At 38.1% G+C, this 24,766-nt stretch overlaps 1 protein-coding gene across 5 annotated transcripts in view; it reads left to right on the forward strand.

Annotated features, from left to right (window-relative positions):
• LOC124805094 (guanine nucleotide exchange factor for Rab-3A-like) overlaps positions 1 to 24,766 on the forward strand; it is a 494,280-nt gene that overhangs the window by 454,887 nt on the left and 14,627 nt on the right. For all 5 annotated transcript variants that reach the window (XM_047265532.1, XM_047265533.1, XM_047265534.1 and 2 more), the window contains 4 exons: positions 12,561 to 13,628; positions 19,106 to 19,319; positions 19,749 to 19,894; positions 22,224 to 22,438. In XM_047265532.1, coding sequence (XP_047121488.1) covers positions 12,561 to 13,628; positions 19,106 to 19,319; positions 19,749 to 19,894; positions 22,224 to 22,438 — 1,643 coding nt within the window. The remainder of the gene's footprint in view (positions 1 to 12,560; positions 13,629 to 19,105; positions 19,320 to 19,748; positions 19,895 to 22,223; positions 22,439 to 24,766) is intronic.

The raw sequence follows: 24,766 nt of genomic DNA on the forward strand, positions 1-24,766 counted from the left end.
TGTATAAGATTGTACCACTTAATGAGTAGATTATAACAGCAGTTTAAATTTTTAAATTTGGTCAGTGATTATATGAAATACTGAAAATCAAATTTTTTTGCCCATGTAAGCCATTACATAGGCAACCCGCAAGAGGGAATGGATGGTGGTTGCCGTTTGGTAATATAGATCAGGCAGCTTATCCTCTGTGATTGGACTTCACTAATGTGTTGCACATAGGCAAAAGATACTTTATCGTACTCTTCCCCCACTCGTCTGGCCCCTCTGACAGCAGACATATCATGGCGCTGTCAAGGCACATTGAGCACAAAACCATTGGCAATGTCACATGTTGTGTACTGTTAAAGTACAGAATAAGACCACCTACCGATGCATGATGATGAACCCACCTGTGAAACATTGTGTATGAATCGTGAATGATTGGCACTTTTCCTCAGAGAGACTTCTATAGTTCTGTGAGAGATGTTGAAGAAGAGTAGTGGACCCTAAATTGATTTACCAATACGGTATACAACTTCCGCAATATTGGAGACCATGGAAGGCACTTTTTCCCCATCCCAAACTTGGACTTCCTCAGCTATGGGTGTGAAGGGCTATTATTGTGGAAAATTCTGTTCCTTGCTGCATATAATGTCTCCAACACTAAACAGACTGGCCAACTGTAATTGTTTTATAGACTTTACCAGTTACTGTACCTTCCTTTTCATTGTGAACATAGTACCAACTCCATTTCTAAAACCTGGACAAAGACAGTTTGGATTTTATACTTTCCCTCATGTTGTCAGTAAGTTCATACATTCTGTGCTAAGAGAATAATGTAACAGTAAGGTATTGTTCTACTCTTCAGCAGACTATACACTGTAGAGAGTAATGACACCCTTGAAGCCTGTGGTTAAGTTGAATTCTTCATTGTGTAATTTACCATAGATCCATAGTTCAGTCCACCAGTGAAGAAAGAAAACTTGTTTGGTCTTTTGAAGTGAAAATTTGAATTTTTCACGCAAGTCCGTGATGTGTGTACAATTAGCTCAATTGGTACTGCACTGACAGTATAAGACTGAGAAAGTTGGCATAGTGATCTAAGTACTGGACTTCCATTTGTGAAGACTGGGGTAAAAATAATGTCCAGTCTCACACATCTATAGCTTAGTGGGAGACAGAAGGCAAAGGTGCTCAAAAAATTGATCTATAGGTTTTTACGTATTTGAAAAACCCATTATTCCTGTGTGAAATAGTTTTTGTTTCATATGAATATCATAATTTGTTCATGAGCTATAACTGTTTCCCTGATGCTCTGTGTGCTGTGGCATGTAAATGCCATGCCTTCTTTTTTGCACCATGCAGAGAAAATTGCACTGATTTTGATATTCTTTCTCACCATTTGCTGCTTCTGCTGTTTCATCATGACAAGGTACTCTTCATTTCAATCATGTTTTTTATTGTTTCAAAGCACTAATGTTTGCAATTAGTGAAGTTCATTGCAAGTGAAGTGAATGTTGTTTTATATTTTCTCTGATTTCCTACATTTTTATAAAACTGCCACGAATAAAGAATTTTCATTTACAGTAAAATTCAGAGGAAATAAATATGTAAAAGTAAATGAGGTAAGGTCAAAGGGACCAAGAATGTTAGATGTAAAGGAAATTAGTACATCAAGAAAGAAACTGCATTATCTACAGGGTATTTCCTTGCAGTCAGCTTGTGGAGATGAACACTTATTTGGAAATATTGTAGTGAACTTCAGCATGCTCTGTGCTTTTATTTCCAAAAATACTGTGTGCCTTTGGGAGAGAAACAGTGTCTTTGCAAATGGACTGTTTCAAAACTGACATTGAAATGTGCAAAGTGAAGCAAATGCTTTAACAATAACATCACAGATGGCAAAGAATAATCTGTATGAGAATAACATAAGGCTAGTTTATGGTCTCATATCAAATGGTAAAGGGGCAGGCAAACTCTTCTGTACATTGCTTGACATTCCAAATCCACCTTCAAAATTTATGACTTACAATGAAATTATTGGAACCGCCATTACTGAAGTGTGTAATCTCTCAATGAAGGAAGCAGCCGAAGAAGCACTCAGTGAGAGTAATGACAATGAAAGTGGTGATATTTGTACATGTTTCAATGGCATCTGGCAGAAACATGGGCGTACTTCACTAAATGATGCTGTGATGGATACATCAATTCATACTGATATAGAGATTCTAAGCAAGTACTGTATAACTTCTGGTGGTGAAGCTGAGAAAGACAATGAACACAACAGTCAGAAAAATTATACTGGTTCTAGTAATGGGATGGAAGTGGCAGGAGTTCTCAGGATTTTAATCATTAGTGGCAAATAGAGGTGTTAGATGCAAACAGTGTTTAGGGACGATGACAGCAGGGCTTATGACTGAATATGTGTAAAAGAATCCTGTGGTCCTAGTGTCACAATTTCCAAATCAGAATGCATTGAGCATGTGCAGAATAGAAGGGGGTCCAGGTTGAGAAGACTGGAGGAGGAGGAGATTGGTGTTAACATTCTGTCAGCAATGATGTCATTAGAGACAGAGCACAATCTTGGATTAGGGAAGGATGGAGAAGGAAAGTGGTTGTGCCCTTTCAAAGGAACTGTCCTGGCATTTGAGAAGACTATTAAAGGAAAAGTAAAAAAGAGTACTGGAAGATGGTAAGAAGATAGGTGGTAAGGGTCGCCAGAGAAATGTTGAAATAGGTAGATTAAAGAATTATTATGGCTTGGCCATAAGAAAAAATGTTGGGAATTTAGAAAACTTGAAGAAAGCTGCGTGAGCTACCCTTTTCCATAAGCTTTCCACAAATGAAGATCCTCAGCAATTTCTTTGCTGGAATGATTCTGGCACTTGGCGCAAGTCCCAACATTCTTTACCTGCTGCAATAATGAATGAAATTAATACTGTATTATACTTTGTTGAAGAAATGTCTTCATGGGAAAATAAAAATTAAAATGAATGTGTAAATTGTGTCATTTGGACCTGGTTACAAAAAACTGTATTTGATCAGATTACAGCCCTCAAATTTGGTGTTTATGACGCAATTTTATGCTTCAGTGATGGTGTAACAAGGAAACTGGATGTTTTGGAAGCATTGGGCATCAAATATAGTAGAAATACTGCCAAATCCTTGGTGTAAATAGGTAGAGAGAATCCACAGAGCAGAAATTACCTTAAACATGGTAGGATGGATCCTTTATGATGCAAGGAGGGGTAAGGGGGGGGGGTTACAGACAAGAGATAACAAATGTTCTCTTCAATTACATCATACCTGGTGATAAAAACAAAGAACACAGTTTAACAATGACAGATTGTGAGTTTTGGCTGTCAGACTGGTTGTGCCATAAGGTTACTTGTTTGGGCCTTTGTTGTTCACTATATATGTAAATGACTTGCTAGTATTATTTTGTGGTATCATCTGCATATTGTGTGGACTTATACATTTGCTACAGTTAAAAAGACTTGCTGTATTAAAGCATAAAAGTTAGGATCATCTCAGAGCAGTCAATATATAATTCGAACCAAAGAACTGGATGTTAATCATGAAAAATATGTAAATATTCTGTTTAGTTTATGTACTAAAGATGAAACAATGGCTGTGCTTATATTAAACTTCTTATGATTCAAAACTAATATGGGGAAGTCATATTAAATATCTGTGTGCACAATTTACAAATGTTTCAGATTTCTTAAGTAAACTTAGATCTTGTGTCAGTAATGTGCTGTTGCTCAATACAATGTGGTGTATGCCTATTGACCCCTCCCACTTGACATATAAAGACCTGATCTGAGACAATTTGTCTGGTGACAGAAAAAGAAAGAGGAAGTCTTATTTGGCAAAAGAAACCAATCACATGCCCCTCTTGATTTCAAATAAAAAAATAAAAATAAAAACAGAACCATGTACTGTGCTGAAGGAACAACATTGATATCCCACTGCCACTCAAAAGGAAACTCAAGACAATTAAACACATTGATTGAAAGCAGAGACCAAGGCTTGGTGCCTGTAGGGATGTAGGTGCTGCAGTTTCAAACTGCCACCTCATGTCACTCTGTCCCGTGTCGGGATGGAGCTGCTGTGAGCTGCCCAACTTGCCTTCTGCATGTGCGTCACTTCATTCCTCTCTGGAAGATTCCAGGCACTGCTGTTGCATCTATATAAAAGGAACACTGTGCCAGCCCCAGCAGTCAGTGATTTTTAACTCCTGGTGATGGTGGTGGTGGTGGTGACAACTATTGCAATCTCGAGTATTTTATTTGAACTGATGTGGTTTGTAATCCTAGAGATTTTATTGAAGCATGCCAGCATGAAAGACTCTGAGGACACGTGAATTTATTATTATCTGACCTGTTGCCTGCATGGGCATATGGTGTGGCACTATATGTATTCAGAACAGGATTTGTTTGTTGCGTTCTGCAATATATTTCACTTCAAAAATCAGGAAAAATATCAACACTCATGATACGATCTAGAAACAAATCCTATACACTAATTATTGCACATGTCTCCACAAATAACAGCTGGCCACTGTGGCTGAGCGGTTCTAGGTGCTTCAGTCCGGAACCGCGAGACTGCTATGGTCGCAGGTTCGAATCCTGGATGTGTGTGATGGGCATGGATGTGTGTGATGTTCTTAGGTCAGTTAGGTTTAAACAGTTCTAAGTTCTAGGGGACAGATGACCTCAGATGTTAAGTCCCATAGAGCTCAGAGCCATTTGAATCATTTTTGAACCCACAAATAACAGCAACAAGAAAAACCCACAGATGGTAGAAGAATTTTGGAGTATCTGGAAGAAACCACCAACAAAATCCACTCGAAGCATAAGAAAGTGTTACTAGGAGGATTTAATGTACAGTTAGGAAAGGAAAGAAATGGGCCACAAGAGGACAAACAAGAGTGAACAGAACATGACCAACCCCTGCAGGAATTTCGAGCTTAAAATCATGTCAACACATTCCAGAAATCACATAAGAAACTACAAAATTGTAAATCCCCCAACACTCCCATAGGAGAATTTTGGATAGACCACATAGCAATGTCCATGAAATACACTAGAGAAGTAAAGGATTTTTCGAATCTAATCACCATCTACAACAGCTCAAAGTGAACAGGCAGATTAAGAAAACGACAGAACTTTCGGAACAGACCTACAGTGTCTACAGGTAAATAAGAAAGAAATAAAATTGGCGCATCCACTGAGAAAAATGAAATACGGGTGGAGGAACATGACACACAAAAGAATCATAGAAGAAAGAATACAAGCCTAAAAGAAGATTAAGGCACAGAACATCTAAAAAATGGGAATAATTTGACAGGATACAGAAAACCCTTTCAAAAATAATTGGTAGGGGAAAAAAAAAAGAGGTTATGAAAACAACAGATTGAAAGACATAGAAGAGGACTTCAACAGAAAAGTCAAAAAGAAATTTTTACAGAACAGACCAGAAAATATGACGCGAGATAAACCACCAAGTTTATGCTTCAAAAGCGATTAGTAGCAATGAGATTTTTGGGGAAATTGAAGTGTATATCAAAAGGATAAGCAAATGGGAAATGGAGGTGCTGTATGTGTAGCAGTAGAAAAAAAACTCAAATCCACTAAGATAGAAATGGAAGCTGCATGTGAGATTGTTTGGAAAAGACTCAGTATGGATCCTCCAGTCGCCTACCTGACCAATCTCCTCGTGTAACTGAAAACTTCAGAGAAAACCTCAATTAACTTGTACATAAGTTCCCAGTTATACAGTAATCATTAGTGGAGACTTTAATGAGCCAACAATTAATTGGAAAAATTGCAATATTGTTAGTGGTGGATGTGATAAGACATCCTGTAAAACTTTACTGATTGCCTTCTCTGAAAACTACCTAGAACAGATTGTTAGGAACCCCACTCATGATGGAAATGTATTGGATGTAATAACAGCAAATAGACCTGACCTCTTTGAGGAGTTTCACATTGAAACTAGCATCAATGACCATGACGAGATTGTGGCAACAATGATTACCTAAGTAAAAAGGACAACTAAAACACGCAGAAAGATATATATGTTCAGTAAACTAGATAAAAACTCGGTAATGTCTTACCTCTATAAGTTACTTGAAACATCCAGCATAGACCAGGAGAACCTCCATAGTGTACAGACACTCTAAAGAAACAGAAATTATTGTGTAATAATTGTAAAACAAAGCATAGGGCTATAGATAGACAAATGCTGAATGAAAAGCATTTGACTGTCAAGAGAGCAATGTGTGATACCTTCAGTGACTACTGTAGCAGAATATTGTCAAATGACATTTCACAAATCCCAAAAAAATTCTGGTCATATGTAAGGGATGTTAGTGGCACCAAAGTTAGCATACAGCCCCTAGCAAATGAGACAGGAACTGCTGATACGCTGAACTCCATTTTCAAATGTACCTTTACAAAGGAAAACTCAGGAGAAATGCCTTGATTTAATCCTCATACCACTGAAAAGATTAATGAAATTAGTATTAGTGTCAGTGGTGTTCAGAAACAATTGAAATCATTAAAATTGAACAAAGTTCCAGGTCCTGATGGAATCCTTGTCAATTTCTATTCTGAATTTGTGGCTGATTAGATCCCTCAAACAAAAGACCATGCCCAGTTCTTGGAAAAGGCACAAGTCACACCTGTCTATGAGAAGGGCTGTAGAAGTGATCCACAAAACTACTGTCCAATGTCCTTTCTCATAAATTTATGTAGAATCTTGGAACATATTCCGAGCTCAAACATAATGAGAGATCTTGAACAGAATGACCTCCTCAATATCAACCAGCATGGTTTTCGAAAACATTGATCATGTGAAACCAAACTCTCACTTTTCTCACATGACATACTGAAAACTTTGGATCAAGGCAACCAGGTAGATGCAGTGTTTCTCAATTTCTGAAAAGCCTTTGGCTGAGTACTATACCTACACTTATCAGCAAAAGTATGATCATAGGGATCTCAAGTGAAATATGTAATTGGATTGAGGACGTTTTGTAGGGAGTACACAGCATATTATCTTGGATGGAGAGTTATCGCCAGATGTAGAAGTAACTTTGGGTGTGCCCCAGGGAAGTCTGTTGGGGTCCTTGCTGTTCTTGTCGTATATTAATGACCCTGCAGACAATATTAACAGTAAAATCAGGCTTTTTGCAGATGATGCAGATATCTATAATGAAATACTATCTGAGAGAAGCTGCAGAAATATTCAGTCAGATCTTAACAAGATTTCAACTTGTGCTGAGAGTGGCAACTTGCTCTAAATATTCAGAAATGTGCTCTTCACAAAAGGAGAAAATGTAGTATCCCATGACTATAATATCAGTGAGTCACTGTTGGAATCAGCCAACTTGCACAAATACCTGGGTTAACACTTTGTACGGATATCAAATGGAATGATAACATAGGTTCAGTCTTGGGTAAAGCAGGTGGCAGTTTTTGGTTTATTGGTAGAATACTGGGGAAGTGCAATGAGATTGCTTGCAAATCACTTGTGCAATCCATCCTAGAATATTGCTCAAGTGTGTGGGACCCATACCAAATAGGACCAGTGGCAGAGACAGAGAAATCTCAAGGAGGAGGTGCTAAAGGTATCTTGAGCTACCTTTACTTTCACTGTAATTAAAAAATAATCAAGTCACATGCAAAGTTTAAGAAAGTTTTATTTAAACTATTGTTACATTATTAGTAAAAATATTATTAAGTCTTGTAACAATATTTTTACTGAGAAATTACTATGAATTACTATTATAACAATTCACAATCAACTGATCAGTCTTGACTAATCTTCACATTTGCACTTGCTACAACTATGACTTCTTTCTTATTCATTCTTCAGTCTTAATATTTCTGCTTCTGAATGTAAATTTCCTCCTATTCGGCAAATAGTCTGTATTTATAACTCTACATATCGAAGGCTTTCTGTACAAGTAAAAGGTAGAATGGTCACAACTTTTCTCATACAGATGCCAGACAGAATAATGTATTGAGACTGCTAGAATGGAAGCGACTTTTCTCGTAGCTATGTGTTAGCTATCTATATGGCAGACAGAAACGTATATAATACAATGACGTGGACACGCATGCTACATAGAAAAGTACAACTACTCGATAACTTTATTCAGTCATGTCAACTGATGAAAGAAACGAATGAATAGTGTTCAGGCTAACTGGCGGGGGTGGCAGTGCGGGTGGCCCCGCAAGGGAGGGGGCGCGCCCAGTGTGCCCCCTATATGTATCCGCCACTGGGTAGGACTAACATGGGAAATTGAACATATACAGAGAAGGGCAGCACAAATGGTCACAGGCTTGTTTAATCCATGGGAGAGAGTCGGAGAAATACTGAAGGAACTGAAATGGCAGACTCTGGAAGACAGGCGTAAAGTCATTAACAAGTTTCAAGAACCAGCTTTAAATGATTACTCTAGGAACTTACTTCAGTTCCCTATGTATCACTCTCACTGGGATCATGAGGATAAGATTAGAATAATTACTGCACACCCACAGGCATTCAGACAATCATTCTTCCCATGCTCCATACATGAATGGAACAGGAAGAAACCCTAATAACTGGTACAATCAGTTGTACCCTCCGCCATGCACTTCACAGTGGTTTGCAGATTATAAGTGTAGATGGAGATGTAGAAAGATAAGATGGACCACTGGAGACAAACCTGAAAAAGAACTGTAAAATATTAGTGCAATAGTTTGACACACTACTAAGCTGTGATAAAGTGACAGAGTCTACAGTTCGATTAGCCAGAACCTAGCTTGGATTCCAGACCTCCAACACATAAGAAGAACATGAAAATAATAAAATAATTGAAGAATAACAAAGCACCTGGAGAAGATTGATTGATTTTGAAATTCTGGAAATTGGACAACAGAAACATTACACCCAAAATACACCGAATCATTAGAAACATCTGAGGAGCAGAAAAGGTCCCAGATAAATCAAAATGGGCCTTAGTACGTCCATTCCACAAGAAAGGAGACAATACAGACCTTAATAATTACATAGGAATTCCATTACTGCCTGTGACATACAAAATCCTATCCAAAGCCCTGTTAAATTGGCAAGAACCTGAGATAGATCCCCAGAGAGGAGAATACCAAGGAAAATTCAGAAAGAGAAGGTCATTCAGTGAACAGATATGGTGCATAAGAACAATATTAACAATGAGAAAGTGCAGGAACACCACAACAACATTCACTGACGTTAAGAAGGCCTACAACTCCATAGATAGAAAAACGGTCTTCAGCACACTGCAAGAAATGTAGGTGGACAACAAGAGCAGAAAGCTAATCCAGGAAACATCAACACATACAATATCCAAAGTAAAGTTCATAGGACAGATCTTGAAACCATTTAAAATCAAGAAATGACTGAGACAAAGAGATGGCGTGTCACCCATTCTATTCGATCCAGTTTTGGAGAAAATAATGATGACCCGGGACAAAGGAGTCAATGGGGCAAAGATGGGGAGACACAAGGATAGAACTGTAAACACTAAATATCTGACCTTTGATGGTGATATAGACATCATAACAAATATCAGAAAAGAAGGCAAAGAGGCTCTAGAGCCACTACACAAAATGTCAATCAAAGAGGACTACACATCTCATATGAAAAAACACAGTAGGTGCCTGGGAGAGACTATAGAGAAACAGGACTGAATTTGACATCCGATGAAGAGAGGATCACAAAATTATAGAAAGCATACAGACTTACATAGAACCATTACAACAAAAGAAGTGTTTTCATCAATGCCAAATTAAGACACTGTAGTACAGTAATTCTACCAGAGATCTGTTATGCCTCAGAAACAACAGTAATCAAGGGAAGAATGAAAATCAGGGAGATGGAAGAACAAGATCGGAAAATGCTGAGAAAGATCTATACTGGCCATTTCAGAAAAAGGGCCTCTGGATAAAGAGACCAACAAAAGAGCTATAACAACAGGGGGATGATTACAAACATCAGGAAAAGAAGGGCAAAGTTCTACACACAAATACATGGGATAAATGAAGACATACTGACTAAGAATATCTTCAAATAGTGATAACTATTATAGTGAAAAGCAGTTGGGTAAAGGAAACCATGGAAAACCTCAAGAAATCAAACATCTCCACAGAAGACATGGCAGGCAGGAAAAAAAAAGGAAAAAACAAACAGAAATTTCAGAAAACGTCCAAGGAGAAGAAAACAGGAAAGAAGTGGACAGGAGAAGACAAGAAGAAGAAGAAGAAGAAGAAACACATTAAAATATATTTAATGGTAAATGTGTTCTACAGTTTTGCATCACCTTGGTTCCGAGAGTTCTAGAACCTATGCAGAAAATTGGAACAGAGATCAACATAAACATCATTTCCACCCTTTTTATTGCTCATGAAAACCACACATTGCATATTGTTCCACCATACAGCGAGAACTTCAGAGGTGGTGGTCCATATTGCTGTACACAGCGGTACCTCTAATACCCAATAGCATGTCCTCTTGCATTGATGCATGCCTGTATTCATTGTGGCATACTATCCACAAGTTCGTCAAACCACTGTTGATCCAGATTGTCCCACTCCTCAACGGCAACTCAGTGGAGATCCCTCAGAGTGGTTGGTGGGTCATGTCATCCATAAACAGCCCTTTTCAATCTATCCCAGGCATGTTTGATAGAGTTCATGTCTGGAAAATATGCTAGCCACTCAAGTCAAGCGATGTTGTTATCCTGAAGGAAGTCATTCACAAGATGTGCACGTTGGGTGCGTGAATTGTTATCCATGAAGATGAATGCCATGCCAATATGCTGCCAATATAGTTGCACTATCGGTCGGAGTATGGCATTTGTGTATCATACAGCCATTACGGCACTTTCCATGATGACCAATGGCGTACGTTGCCCAACATAATGCTACCCAAAAACAGCAGGGAACCTCCACCTTGCTGCACTTGATGGGCAGTGTGTCTAAGGTGTTCAGCCTGACTGGGTTGCTTCCAAACACGTCTCCAACAATTGTCTGGTTGAAGACATGTGCGACACTCATTGGTGAAGAGAACATGATGCCAATACTGAACGGTCCATTCGGCATGTCGTTGAGCCTATCTGTACCTCACTGCATAGTATTGATAGATATTGGGAGCGTAGTTGTGCAACATGCAGCCTATTGTGCACAGTTTTAGTCATAACACTACGTCCTGTGGCTGCACGAAAGCCTTGTTCAACATGGTGGCGTTGCTGTCAGGGTTCCTCCGAGCCATAATCCACAGGTAGCGGTCATACACTGCAGTTGTAGTCCTTGGGCGGCCTGAGCGAGGGATGTTGACAATTCCTGTCTCTGTGTATCTCCTCCATGTCTGAACAACATTGCTTTGGTTCCCTCGAAGACGTCTGGACACTTCCCTGTTGAGAGCCCTTCCTGGCACAAAGTACAATGCAGATGCAATTGAAGTAACAATGCGGATGTGATTGAACTGCAGTATTGGCCATCTAGGCACGGTAGAACTACATACAACATGAGCCATGTACCTCCTTCCTGGTGGAATGCCTGGAACTGATCGGCTGTTGGACCCCCTCTGTCTAACAGGTGTTGCGAACACCTTGTTTACACCTTTGGGTGGATTTAGTGACATCTCCGAATAGTCAAAGGGACTGAACTGGACTGTGTCTGTGATACAGTATCCACAGTCAACAACCATCTCCAGAAGTTTTGGGAACCAGCGTGATGCAAAACTTTTTTTGATGTGTGAATTAAGTACTAATGTTATACCATTTATGTTTTGCATGGACAGTAGGTACTCATGAAGTTTTAATTATCACCTCGGAATATAAAGTTAACTACATAGCTTTTTGTTTTATTGCAGGTACATGTGTGCAACCCTGGGACACACTGAAATCCCCACACAGAGGCACCATAGCATACCACAAAATAGGACAGTCTGTCTCTAGTATATCAGTGGGCTGCACCGTTCTGTTTTGGCTTCTCTAGTGTTGTGCTATGGTGCTGTTGTGTGAGAATTGCCACGAGTATGAGGGATGCAGACATGTACCTGCAATCAAACAGAAAGTTAATTACCTAATTTTTTTTTTTTTTAATTCTGATGGTTTAAACTTTGACTCCCTCTCACATGTGTATACATAGTGAACATGTTTTGTCTTATTTGTTGGACAAATTGTATTGTGATCAACAATAGTAAACTCCTGTTGTATCTTACTACCTCTTTTTCACAGTGTATATCAATATTAACATCTTTGTTCACATTTACATTTATGTTTACATTTACGTTTGGATGTACCTCTATGTATATACTCTTCATATGAATTTTTATGCATACTTGTACACAAAATTATGACGTTTATTGCTTTATATGTTTAAGATGGATAGTATGTAAACAAAAATAATAATACTACCATCTGCCACTTTCCAATGAACTCATAGCTTTTTCACTGCCCCACTGTGATTGTCTAAATTTTGTTACCATTGTTCACTAAGCAATTCCTATGAAAAGGATCACTTCAGTTATTTTTATTTGTTTTTCAGATTGCTGATACAGTGTCATGTGGGTCAGAACAGAGCCGTGCTTCTGCTAATGGAACTGCCTATACCTCCCAAGGCAAAATCCGAAAGTACAATGCTGCTTCTTCATCAGGTGGATACCTAGTTAACGGAGAAGCATGCCCAACTGTGGAAGTGGTTAGGCCTGCGAGTGAAAAGTACAGAGGAGAAATCTCAAAGGAGTACCTTAAAAATTCGAATCTCAAACTTGCTAACTGCAGTGAACCTGATATACCTGAAAGCAAAGTTTCTGGCAGAGAGAATATAATGAATGGTAAACTAAGTACAGAGCAAGCACAGAGCCTTTCTTCTGTTATTCAGGCACGAAGAAAGATACAAGTTCCAAAGGATATATTTGAGTTCAAAAATGATGATGATTATGTAATGATTTCACTTACAAGTAATAAACTGAATACTCATGAAACTGGTTATTTGAATGGTGACAGTCTTCTTGGCAGGCTGGCGGAAAGTAAGATAGTGAATGGAAATGCAGCAGATATTGAACTGAAAAATGGTTTCATCAATGGAGATGCCTCACCAGAGGACCACTTGCAGAATGATGAGCTTACAGCTACAGGACAAAAGGACCCTAGTCTCTCTGATGATGCCCTTGATATAAAACACAAGACAGATACAAATGAATCTCATGACCAGGTAGAAAGAGATACGAAAAACGACAATTTAGGTGCCAGAATGCCTGATGTTATTTGTGGAAGTGAGATACGTAATGAGTCTTACACAAAAAAGAGACAAAGTCTTCCTGAAAATGACCTTGGTGTAATTTGTGACAAACCAATCAGTAATGGGTGTGAGGATGAGACTGATTATGCCAAGGGCAATGATGAAATTACACTTTCTGGATCTGAATCTCCAACTTCACAGTGGGATCGTGCTGTATCTGAAGTGAAGGAGCAGGCAATAGCACGACTTCAAGAAGAACTGCACAAGGCCCATCAAGAACTGAAGCTCCGGGATGAAGAAGTCAGCAGGTTGAGCCGTATTCGTCAGGAGGTTGAAGGAGAACTGGAAGAACTCACAGCTAGCCTGTTTCAAGTAAGCATTTTGTTTTTTACCACTTTCATCATTTTATGTTTGTAGCACCATGACATTTTCTATTGTTGTATTCTTTGCAAACTGTAAGCAGATTTTTAACTGAATATCTGTTAAACATTTAGAGAGTGAAATGTGGGGGCAAGTATTCAGTGATGTATGTGTGCATTTGGTTATATCAAGTTGCCATCACTACTGACATATTCCAAACAGTTTGACGTCATGTTTGTCATTGCAATATCAGAGAATTTCTCTTTTTTTTTCTCCAAATATCGTAGAAAGATGTAAAGAAATTTGTCAGAACTCTTGACTCAACTAGACTGAGACAAGATGTTATCTGCAGACGCCACAGAGGAAAGGACAGATGAAGAAGAACGGGAAGTGACTGAAGATGTGAAGATTCCAATCAAAAGACATGGAAACAGCAAATCCCAGGTGAGGACAAGAAGTTTCCATTCAAAGGCTGTACAGTCCATAATCATTATGCCAATGAGGCAAAATTGCTGTCAGCAATGAGGCAATAATATCTCTGAAGCACCAGGTTCATGATACCTGTTTGGTGAAACACAGTGTCTTGTTGTATGAATAAGTCCATTCCTGCCTGCTACACATCCTCATCTGACAGGAATCATTGACCCTTCAGGGCCTTTTTTAAGGACCAAAAGCATGATACTTGCATGAAAAGAGATCAGAACTTGAGTGGGCATAACTTCTGCATTACGACATTTGCACTATGAGGCATGTGTTAACATGAAGCACAGCACTCCTTGGTGCACCATTCCATGATGGTGGTTTCCAATGTACATTGTGCCCATACACATTCTTCATTCTCCAGTGGATGTCTACTGGTGTTTGTCCTTCAGCAGCCGAGATAAGAATAACAGCATGTTGGTCCTGTTGGGATGCATTTGGTAATAACATTGCCATGGTTCATGTTTCTGTGTTTATCACATGCTTATCAGAAAGACATAGATGCCATGCTAATCCCTTGCCTACATGTTGGTGCTTATATACCCATATCATAGTTGCATTACATTGTTTATACGCTGCAGCAATCCCTGAAACAGAAGGTTTTTGATTACACATTATACTAAATGAATTGAGCCACGAGTTGAAAGAAATGTGCTAGAAAATGGATAACTATGTGCAGTAGATTGGGCTAAAGATGAATAAAGACAAAATGGACTTCATGCAGTCGGGAAGAAAATGATGAGGAATAATTTCTTGAGATGGATTGTATGAAGTGTAAAAGAGTTAGGTTCAAATATTTGGAGTCTTGGTTGACCAGTGACAACAGCATAGGAATGGACATCAAGGAAAGAATAGCAGTGAGAATGAAATGCACATATTCCCTCAGGGAAACACACAGCCCAGAATCAATGTCAGTGAACATTAAGATGAGAACCTATAATGCCGTGATATGGGCAGCAGTAACACGTTGTTCAGTAACTTGGAGCATGGCTAAATGAGAAAAGGAAAAACGTATTAATATTTGAAAGAAGAGAAATGAAAATATGGGGAACAATCTTCAGTAGTGCAGAATGGGGGAGGAAGAGGAAGAATGAGGAAATCTACTTCTTGATGCAACAACTGTCAATTCTACAGGAGCTAAAGAGCAGAAGAATCCAGTGGACAGGCCTTGTAGCCCATATGCCAGAAAGACGGGTAAGGAAGGCACTTCAGTGGAAACCAAACACTAGTCACCTCATAGGATGACCAGGGCAATGCTAGATGGTAGCCCTGGAGTTGAAGACACCTGGAGGAACCGAGCACAAAACTGAAAGGAATGATGGCAGTCTTTGGAAGCAGTGCATAGTCTGCAGAGCCTATGGTCACTGAATGTATATATGTGTAGGTATGTATGTAGCTGGAGCAAGCAAATGAAACCATACAGTTCCAGAGACTTTTTAAGTCTCAAACACCCATGATGTGTATTTGCAGACTGGAGTGATGAATGAAAACTGAGTGCAGAACAGAAGACAAAATTTTTGTACTAATTAGGGGTGTTAAAGTAACGCTTATAAAATGGTCACCTAGGATCTTTAAATATCTGTCATGCTCAAACACAACTCTGTGAGTAAACAATAAAGGTGACGTGTATTGTGACAAGTAATTGGTGTTTCAAAAGTAATTGTTCCCAGCGTATTAGCAGTAGTGAAACGATTTTTTATCCAAATACATTGAAGGATTTTAAACTACTTTTATTAATGAAAAACGTTGTTGGTTGAATTTTTCCATCATCAGGTAGCGCTGTAGTTGAGTCAGTAGTTTGTCTAGTGGTGTTGCAATGTCGAAAAGTGTCTGCCCACAAAATGTTGACCTGCTTGTCTACATTAATTTCAGTTTGTACCATCAGTAAGTCCATATGAAACACTATGAATACCATATTAAAGGTAGCTGAAGTCCGAACTGTTGATGAGACTCTATACATCTTTTTTTCTGAGGCTTTTGTGTTTCTGAAGCCTCTAAATGTTTTTGTAGAGCACTTGACTGTAATCTTAAGGTGGTGATATAGCCTCTACTCATTGTCCACCAATATATTTGAGAGCCTCAACAACATTAAAGTTGTACAATCACAGTGCATCACCAGATTTTGCATTGTGTGTTCATGTAATAATAGTTAGTATGTATTTGGTGTCTGTTCTGAGTAGAATAATACTAGCTTTGTGCATGTTAATGACTTTCTCTGGCAATTGTTTTTCTGTTCATAATGTTTTCTGCTCCTGTTAAATAATTTATTGATGATGTGGTGATTTATGTTCCACTCACTCAGTCAAAACTAATTTCTAACCTTCCTGTTGCACTTGTCATCTAATCTGAGTATCCTTCTCTTTCCTTTTTTACGTGATTTTTCACCCATGATCTTCATATACTTGCACTGATATTTTTGCTCATTTTCTTAAAGCTTTGTTTTATCTTGAATCATTGTGTATTATTTAATCATTTATTCTTTGAATGGTTCTAACTAGTTACTAGTTGGCAACTAATTAGTTACCAAATCCAATTTTTTATTTATTGAGTCATTAATCACATTCTATACATCCTAAGATGAAGGAAAAAAACCTTCAGGTGCACACCAAGAAAAAGTATTTTAAAGAAATAGAAATGGTTGTATAAACTGCATTAATAAGTAAGTATTGTTAAACTGCTAAACACTATTTGTGCTTACTCAGGCTAAATGTAACAGATAAAAGCAGCAGAAGGTTCCCTTATCACTTGCCATTTTCCATGTCTGTGTTTACTTCTTCAGTTTTAATTAATTTTGTCTTTGTGATGTTGTCATCCTGTCATAATGAACATTCATGACTATTTTCTATTCACATTACTAATTGTAATAATGAGCAAACTATAAATGCACATCATCACACCTTTACTTACCTTTGTCTCTCTTCTACATGTTGTTACCTCATTAATCATTTTCAAATTTCCATTATTGTGCAACAGAACATGAAATTAAGTTACTAACTCTCTTCACATATTTGATTATTCTGATAGAGAGAATGTTAGTTTCTTTGCTGTCTTTGGATATCCATGCAGAGACTAGATACCATACAGGTATCCAGTTAATGGCTTAGTTCCTATGTGTAGCTTCTGTAATGAAAGTAGCTATTAAGAAAACAATTACACTACACCTTTTGGAGCACTAACATCAGAAAAAGACTAGGATCCAAATGTTCAAGTCACTTGCGTAGAGTACTGCTAGCTGTACATTATAAGAATAGATTTTCAACACAAAAAAATCAAGAATGCACTGCATAGGAAATGATTTTTGAAGATGATCCTATGGGGTGACTTTAAAAGAAAAAAATAGGTTGGCTGAAATTATAGAAAAATGCAAATAGAAAAAAAATCTTTGTGGAGCTATAGTGAAGAAGCAGTTACTGTGAAATGGTCATGTAAGGAAGGTTACTACAAGAGTACTGTCACAAATAACTAGGAAGAGTACGAAGAGAAAGATACTAGGCAGACTAAAGAACAGGTAAATGGAAGCTAGAAGCAGCTTACTAGAGGACGAGTGGCAAAATTAAATTAAATTAAGTTAAATGTGACTAGGCCCCCCTGTCAAATAGACCAGTCACCTTGTGCAAGTCTTTCTAGTTTCTGCCATTTTGGTGACTTGTATATCGATGAGGATGAAATGATGATGAATACAACACAACATCTAAGTCCCTGAGCAGAGAAAATCTCTGAGTTGGCTGGGAATTGAACCTGGGCCACGAGCACGGCATTTTGCCACATTGACTACTCAGCTACAGAGGCAAACAGTGGCAAAATGAAAAGCTGTGACATGTAGGGTGTTACAAACAACTTTTGTAAGAAAGTCTTTTTTGTGTAATAATTGCACTTGGTTCCTGCATCAGTACAATACTTCTTTTCGTAAAGCTATATTTTTGTATAGCAAAGATTGAAGCTACCTCTAGATTTCTTGACACACCTATGCAACTCGTGACTGTCTGACCTCACAAATTGTTAGTTGCTGTATGTTTTCAGTGTGTATACTGAAGAATTAATGCAAATGAAAACACTCAGAATCTGACAAACATTGGTTTGCTCTAGTCTTCTCCAAAGATCAAAGTCAGTCATCACTAACTCAGTCACAGTAAAAACAAAACATGATAACAATTACCAATGATATTGTCTTTCTTAAAACTGCTGAGGTGATCATCTTATACCCAAAGCGAGATATTTGTGGTTTGGTGTGTAATAAGTGTTTTGTACCACTTCATACACAACAGTAAGGAGAGGTGGACCACAGAGTGGTGCAGCAGCTGTCATTGTAGGAAAGCTAAACAGAAATGGAAATGATTAGCAAACATGTAAATACAGTAAACAGAAGTTTTACTTAATGCTTTCTCCAAGTGTTGCAAAGAAACTCTACAAAAGAACAAACAGCAATAAAGTCCAGCTACTAAAGAGCATCACGCAGTGTGAGTTTCCCACTATTAATGCACAAATGAACTGTCAAAGATTGCGACTGAGCCTGGGCTGTGTAGCTGCCACCGGCCATCCTATCTTGTGGTGGCAGAGGGTGCTCAATGTCAGAGCCATTGAAGACATGGTTCAGCATGCACACTTCACTGGATCCACTAGGTCCCTGCACAACTGCTATTGGCGTCTGTTGGAAACGTGTGTTTCTGTTACCAACTGTGAGATACGGGTGAGGGTGGTATTGATCTATGATAACACAAAAAGACTCTCATATGTTTTTTATCATCTTTATAGAGGCAAGTGAAGTTAACTGCTTTTTAAATTCAGTGGATTTGTTGAGATTAATATGTGTACTTCCACAGCTCTATCAGGCACCACATAACTATTGACCTAAACTCATTATCGTGGAAGCTACAAAGAAAAATGGAAATGCAGTACTTTGTTTTTATGATACAAACATTTCATGTATACTAACAGTAAATTTATTATGTAAGTGATGCATCTTAATTATTTTTGTATGTGTTCTTTTTTTCACTGAATTTCTTTTACAGGAAGCACACAATATGGTTCGTGCAGCAAATGTAAAACAAGCAGCAGCTGAAAGATCACTGAAAGAGAGTCAAATGCAAGTGGAAGTTTTGATGGCTGAAGTAGCAGCTTTGAAAACTTTGGTCCTCACCTCCACACCTAGCAGACCCAACCCTCACCTTCATCCTCAAATAGACAATAGAGCAAGCAGGAGTAAGGATGATGCTACCCCAACGGGTAAGTGATGGGGGAAGAATAATTCTTAATGATATGTGTATGTCTGTTAAAAGTAAAGTAACTACTTTAACTACTAGAAACTAAATATATCATCAATGATCGCTTCTAAATAATTAACCCTGTGGTGCAGTTGTCACTGCAACAGACAGCTATTAATGTCGCTTCTTAGGTGTTTTTAATCAGTCATGAGGCTGCAAATGCATTGGGGAATATCCACCGCATGGACTGCATGCATTTGCAGCCTCTTGACTGATTAAAAACACCAAAGAAGCAACATTAACAGGTGTCCACTGCAGTGGACAATTGCTCCACAGGGTTAACATTCTTAGTTTTATGAAATTTTTAGAAAAATATGTCAGTACATAATTGAAAAAAAAAAGTAAACACTCTGTTGATCTTATTTATGGACTATTGCACATTTCATAACAGGTGTTGGGTTGTTCAACAAAAAACATAGGAGATCTCCATCACATTATAATTTGAAATATGGCAGAGAAAATTCTCCACCAGAGTCTCCAGTAAAAGAACAACAAGTGATACCCCCCGAACCAAGTGACAACAAAGATGGATGGGAAGTAAGTAAAAGAGGAAATTTGATGAAATAATTATGACTTATTGTGAGCAGGATGTTTAATACAGGTTTTCATTCACATTTCAAAAGATAAAATGGTAGTTAAAAATATCTTTATGTCACAAGTACAGTATGAAATTCCTATTTAGGGCAGCTAAACAAGGTGTCCCAGAAATGTTGTGACAAACTGCAAGGGCTTGTAGAGGGTGTTTTGAGGAATGGATCAAGGATGGGAACCCGTGTTCAGAAACACCACACAATGATGTTACAGAGCATCAAAGTTATAGGCATTGGTGCCTGCCACTAGGCCACCCTTCTGGCAGTAAATGTGGCTTTGTACGCTGAAAGACCATAGGTGGAATGTCTCACTCTTATTAACTCATGCACGATCTCTGTCTACCTTTAAGCTCTCAGGTTTCCAAATCTCATCCTGTGCAGTCCCCGACAATCAGTCGCTCCATCTCATTCCATCTAGTAAGTCTTTCCTGACCCAGGGTTCTGGGTGACTTTTCTGAACTGTATCCCTTTCCCTAAAACTCTCCAGTCCTTTTCCTTCTCCTCTCTCCCTGCCCATTGAACTCTTCTGTCAGAAAGAGGAGCATTGGCTCTGAAAGCTTGTAAAAGAAGTTGAACCTTTTTGTCTGTGTGTTCTCCTGCTGCCACTTGTGAGAAGATTTTTTATCTATTCATTTATATTGTTTCAAAATGTTGTTTGTTATTCAGTGATCATCAATGATTGCCACAAATCTCACTGGAAAAGATGGAGCAAGCTACTGGGTAGAAAGGCCTCCTCTCCTATAAGTACTTCGATGGATGATGGTTTCAGGCACGATTTTCCACACACAATTTATTTTTCTCCTGGAACCTTCTAAAATCTCCAATATTTTTTGGTAAACAGGAGAAAAATAAACTGCAGATAGAAACCTGTGGTTAAACTGTTATCCACAGAGGCAACAGAGCATTTCACTCACAGTAGACAAAGCCTGTCTACACAGCAGCTAACTCCATCTTCTCCACTGGTGATCATGGCAGTCAGTTGTGATCATTCAGTAACAAGTAACATTGTGAGATGTTCCACACATGGTCCACCAGTGTATAAAGTCACATATGCTGCCAAGGGGGTGGCATAGTTGCAGGCGTCAGCACCTATAACTTTAACACTCTATAGCATCATAGGATGACATTTCGCAACACAGGTCCCTATCGTTGAATTGGTCACCAACACACTCCCTACAACCCCTCAAAGTTTGCTGCAATATTTCTGGGACACCCTCTATTTTATCTTTTGCTTTTTATCTATCAGATTTTGAATGTATGAAAGATATGAGTAAATTGATTGACATATTGTCGTCAGCTTCAAACTTCCCCACATTTGCCACCTGGTCACAATTTTTCCATTCAGTTGTCTTGTAGTACTCACTTCATAACATGAAGTGTGTCTGCCCTTATTCCATGGAATATTAACAGAGCTTATATACCCGCCCAGACAGCCGGAACATTATTTTCCCACTTCCGAGACTCAGGAAGGCATGCTGTCCCCAGATTGATTCCATGTGGCAGACTAACAGTGAGGGCTGGTGTCCTGGCCGGTCTGGATGTGGTTTTTGTGTGGTTTCCAGTATCAGAGTAAGTGAATACTGGGATGGTACTTATGTCTCACCTCAGATTCCCAATTTGCAGGTATTTTATGCACTGTAACACTTTCATGTGGGTAGCACTAGATGCAAACAGATAGGGTGCATAATCTTCATCAAAGGGGGGGAGGGGGGATTGGTGATGACAGGAAGGGAATCCAGCCACCTTCTACCACTAACATTGCCAAATAAAGATTAACTTGCCAACCCCATGAAGATATGGGTTAAGGCCTGTAAAAAAGAGGAATATTAACAGAGTTTAATTGAAATATCATTTTCATACATTGTCATAACTTTTCATTGACTGTGATATAATATAAATAACATTTGTTGACCAAGCGAGGTGGTGCAGTGATTAGCACACTGTACACGCATTTGGGAGGATGACGTCCCGTGTCCAGCCATCCTGATTTAGGTCTTCCATGATTTCCCTAAACCACTTCTGGCAAATGCTAGGATGGTTCCTTTGAAAGGGCATCTTCAACTTCCTTCCCTATCGTTCCATAATCCAATGGGACCGATGACCTCATTGTTTGGTCCCCTCCCTCAAATCAACCAACCAATCAACCAATATCTGTTGATGTACATTAATGACTGACACAATTTTGTTATTATTGTCAACCCAGAAATTAGAATGAATGATTTAATCTCCCTTTCCATGTTTTCTTCAAGTGATAATTTAATTTAACAATATTGCAGGTTGATCCAAATATTCACAAAGAATTTGTTGCATGGAAACAGAACCCCAAGCTGGACAAATCAGATCCATTCATTGCAAGGATATATAATGAAGACATAAATCTGTGTCTTGATTTTCCAAATGGAGAACTGGCTGCCAAAGTACGGGATGCTGTTGAAGAAGGAAATATTTTTATTGAAGCAGTCAGTGACAAAAGCAAAACCATATTTCCTAAGTAAGTACAGCAGTGATAAATTGCATAACAAACCAATCAGTAAACACAGTACTGCATGAAACTGCATACCACTCGATATCTAACTATAGTCATCCATAGATTATGTTGTAGTGCAAGCTGTTTTGTCAGAAAATTCTCTCAAGCAATCTATACATTTCAAAAGTATGACCAATCAAATGTTATGTTACTCAGCAGTTAACTGTGAACCCTAATTATTGTAAGCAGTTCGTGTGCAATGGGAGTGACAGGTATAGACAAAAAAAAAAAGAGATGCTTATAGATGACCACACCTAACAGACTTAGGTCATGAAGAAACATGTAGCAACAGTCTTTTCCAACTTCTGAAAATGAATAGGTATTTAAAAAATTAACATATCCATGAAGTTTATTCATTGTATCTTGTCGATCATTTATAATCACACTACTAAGACAAACTGCCATTTGTAGAATTGTGAAATTTTTGTCTTTATCATCACTTTTAAAATATTAGAGCTCATCTGTTGCCACTCCTGTACACTATGCTGTACTTGGTGTAATCTTTGAGTCTTTCGCTCTGACCTTCAGGTCTTCCTTCTCCTTTCGATATTTATGTATTGCCATGGTGCAGCCATTCAACTCACATACATTGTGTTTAGTAATAATTTTGTTTTCTTAACCTCTTATTCTATCAGTGAAACCTCTTTGATACTGGCTGTATCTTTTGCACTCTGTCAGAATATTATTGCTTTGGATTTTTAATTGTGTTAGATGTATGTTTTAATCAGTGTGTGCCATTACCTCATTATGCTATTGCATTACTCTACACAATGGCAGTCGCCTCTGATCATAATTTCTTGGGTTGACATTGCATTCTGCAGATCAGTCTCAGACTGTTCACACTTTGTTCCTTTCCCTCTAAATCTGTCTTCATCTGCTGTCCCCACCTTCAGTCATTGCACCCCCTATACAACAGTTTACAGCAGGTACATCAATACTTTATCCATATCTTTATTAACATGGTTAAGTCTGCTGCTGCAGTCTTATTGGTATTTATTACAGCCATTCCACTTCATACATTTTTGGCTTCCTTTCCCTACAAACTAATAATAAAGAATATCATTTAATTATTCTTATTACATCAGCTTTTGGCTGTGGAATTACTATGCATGCAGAAGCACATTATCATACTCCAGTATTGCAAAACCCTCCCTACTGTTGAATGGTAATGCTAATATATTCTGTCATAGAATGGATATCATATTCTGCTACAAAGGAAACACATTAACTCCATAAGATTACTAAAGTTGTAACACTGTTATTACTCAATAGCTCTCAAAAACTGTGCACATATATTGTGCTACATGCCCAGCTATAAGAACGAATGAATTACTGCAAAAACTGTAGAATTTTCATTCACTGGTTCTACTCATTGAATAAAACTTTGCCATCAAGATATGCAGTGTTCTTCTGTTCTTTAATGAGGTTATAAAAAGCCTAAAATATTTTAATGAGTCTCTTGTGGTGGCCATTTTCACAACAGCTATATATGAATTGCAGTAGTTTAAAAAATGCCTTTTGCACGCTACATGTGTATCCAGATGTGTTATGTCTTGCTTATGACATACCTCCAATGGATATCCTGAAATATTACAGATTTTTTCGTTTGCAAATATAGGTTATTGTTTTGTTTACAAACAATGTTTGGTTTACAAGCTAATCTCTAAGTACCTATGAATTTCATTATAAAAACTTCAATGAACTGTTCTAAACCTATAACCTACAGCACAAACAATAAGCTATATGTGCAAATGAAAAAATCCTGTGATATTTCATAACACCCACTGAAGTTGCTTCCTGTAAATAAGGCAAAACGTTTTTGGGTGTGCAAGTTAAATAAAAAAAACATAATGTGCAGCATTTTTCTTTTAAGCTACTGCAGTTTAAATTATTTTTCATCATAATGTTATAACTATTGATACAGGACTAAAAGAATTCAAACTGTGGAAAGAATCATCAACACAACTGAACCGTGGGTGACAAGAAGCATAAACTATTATCCATGTCTCTTTTACCGACTATATTTCTTTATTTGTATTTTACAGTACTTACTTTAAAGAGTTAGTTCCTTTTTTGAATGTTGGCAACATTGTTATACAGCTGCGATTTTATAAAGGATGCCACTAAATGGTATATCTGAGAGATAATTTTGTATTTATTACTTACCTACTTTTCATGTGGTCCATTGCCCAGCACAAGCCTTTCAATTGATTACTACTTCAGCAACTTTATTAAATTGCCAAAAGTGTGGCAACGTTTTCTTTGATGTTTAACTCCTTGGTTCTGAAATGC

The sequence above is a fragment of the Schistocerca piceifrons genome, chromosome 7 (genome assembly GCF_021461385.2).
Source record: "Schistocerca piceifrons isolate TAMUIC-IGC-003096 chromosome 7, iqSchPice1.1, whole genome shotgun sequence".
NCBI lineage: Eukaryota > Metazoa > Arthropoda > Insecta > Orthoptera > Acrididae > Schistocerca > Schistocerca piceifrons.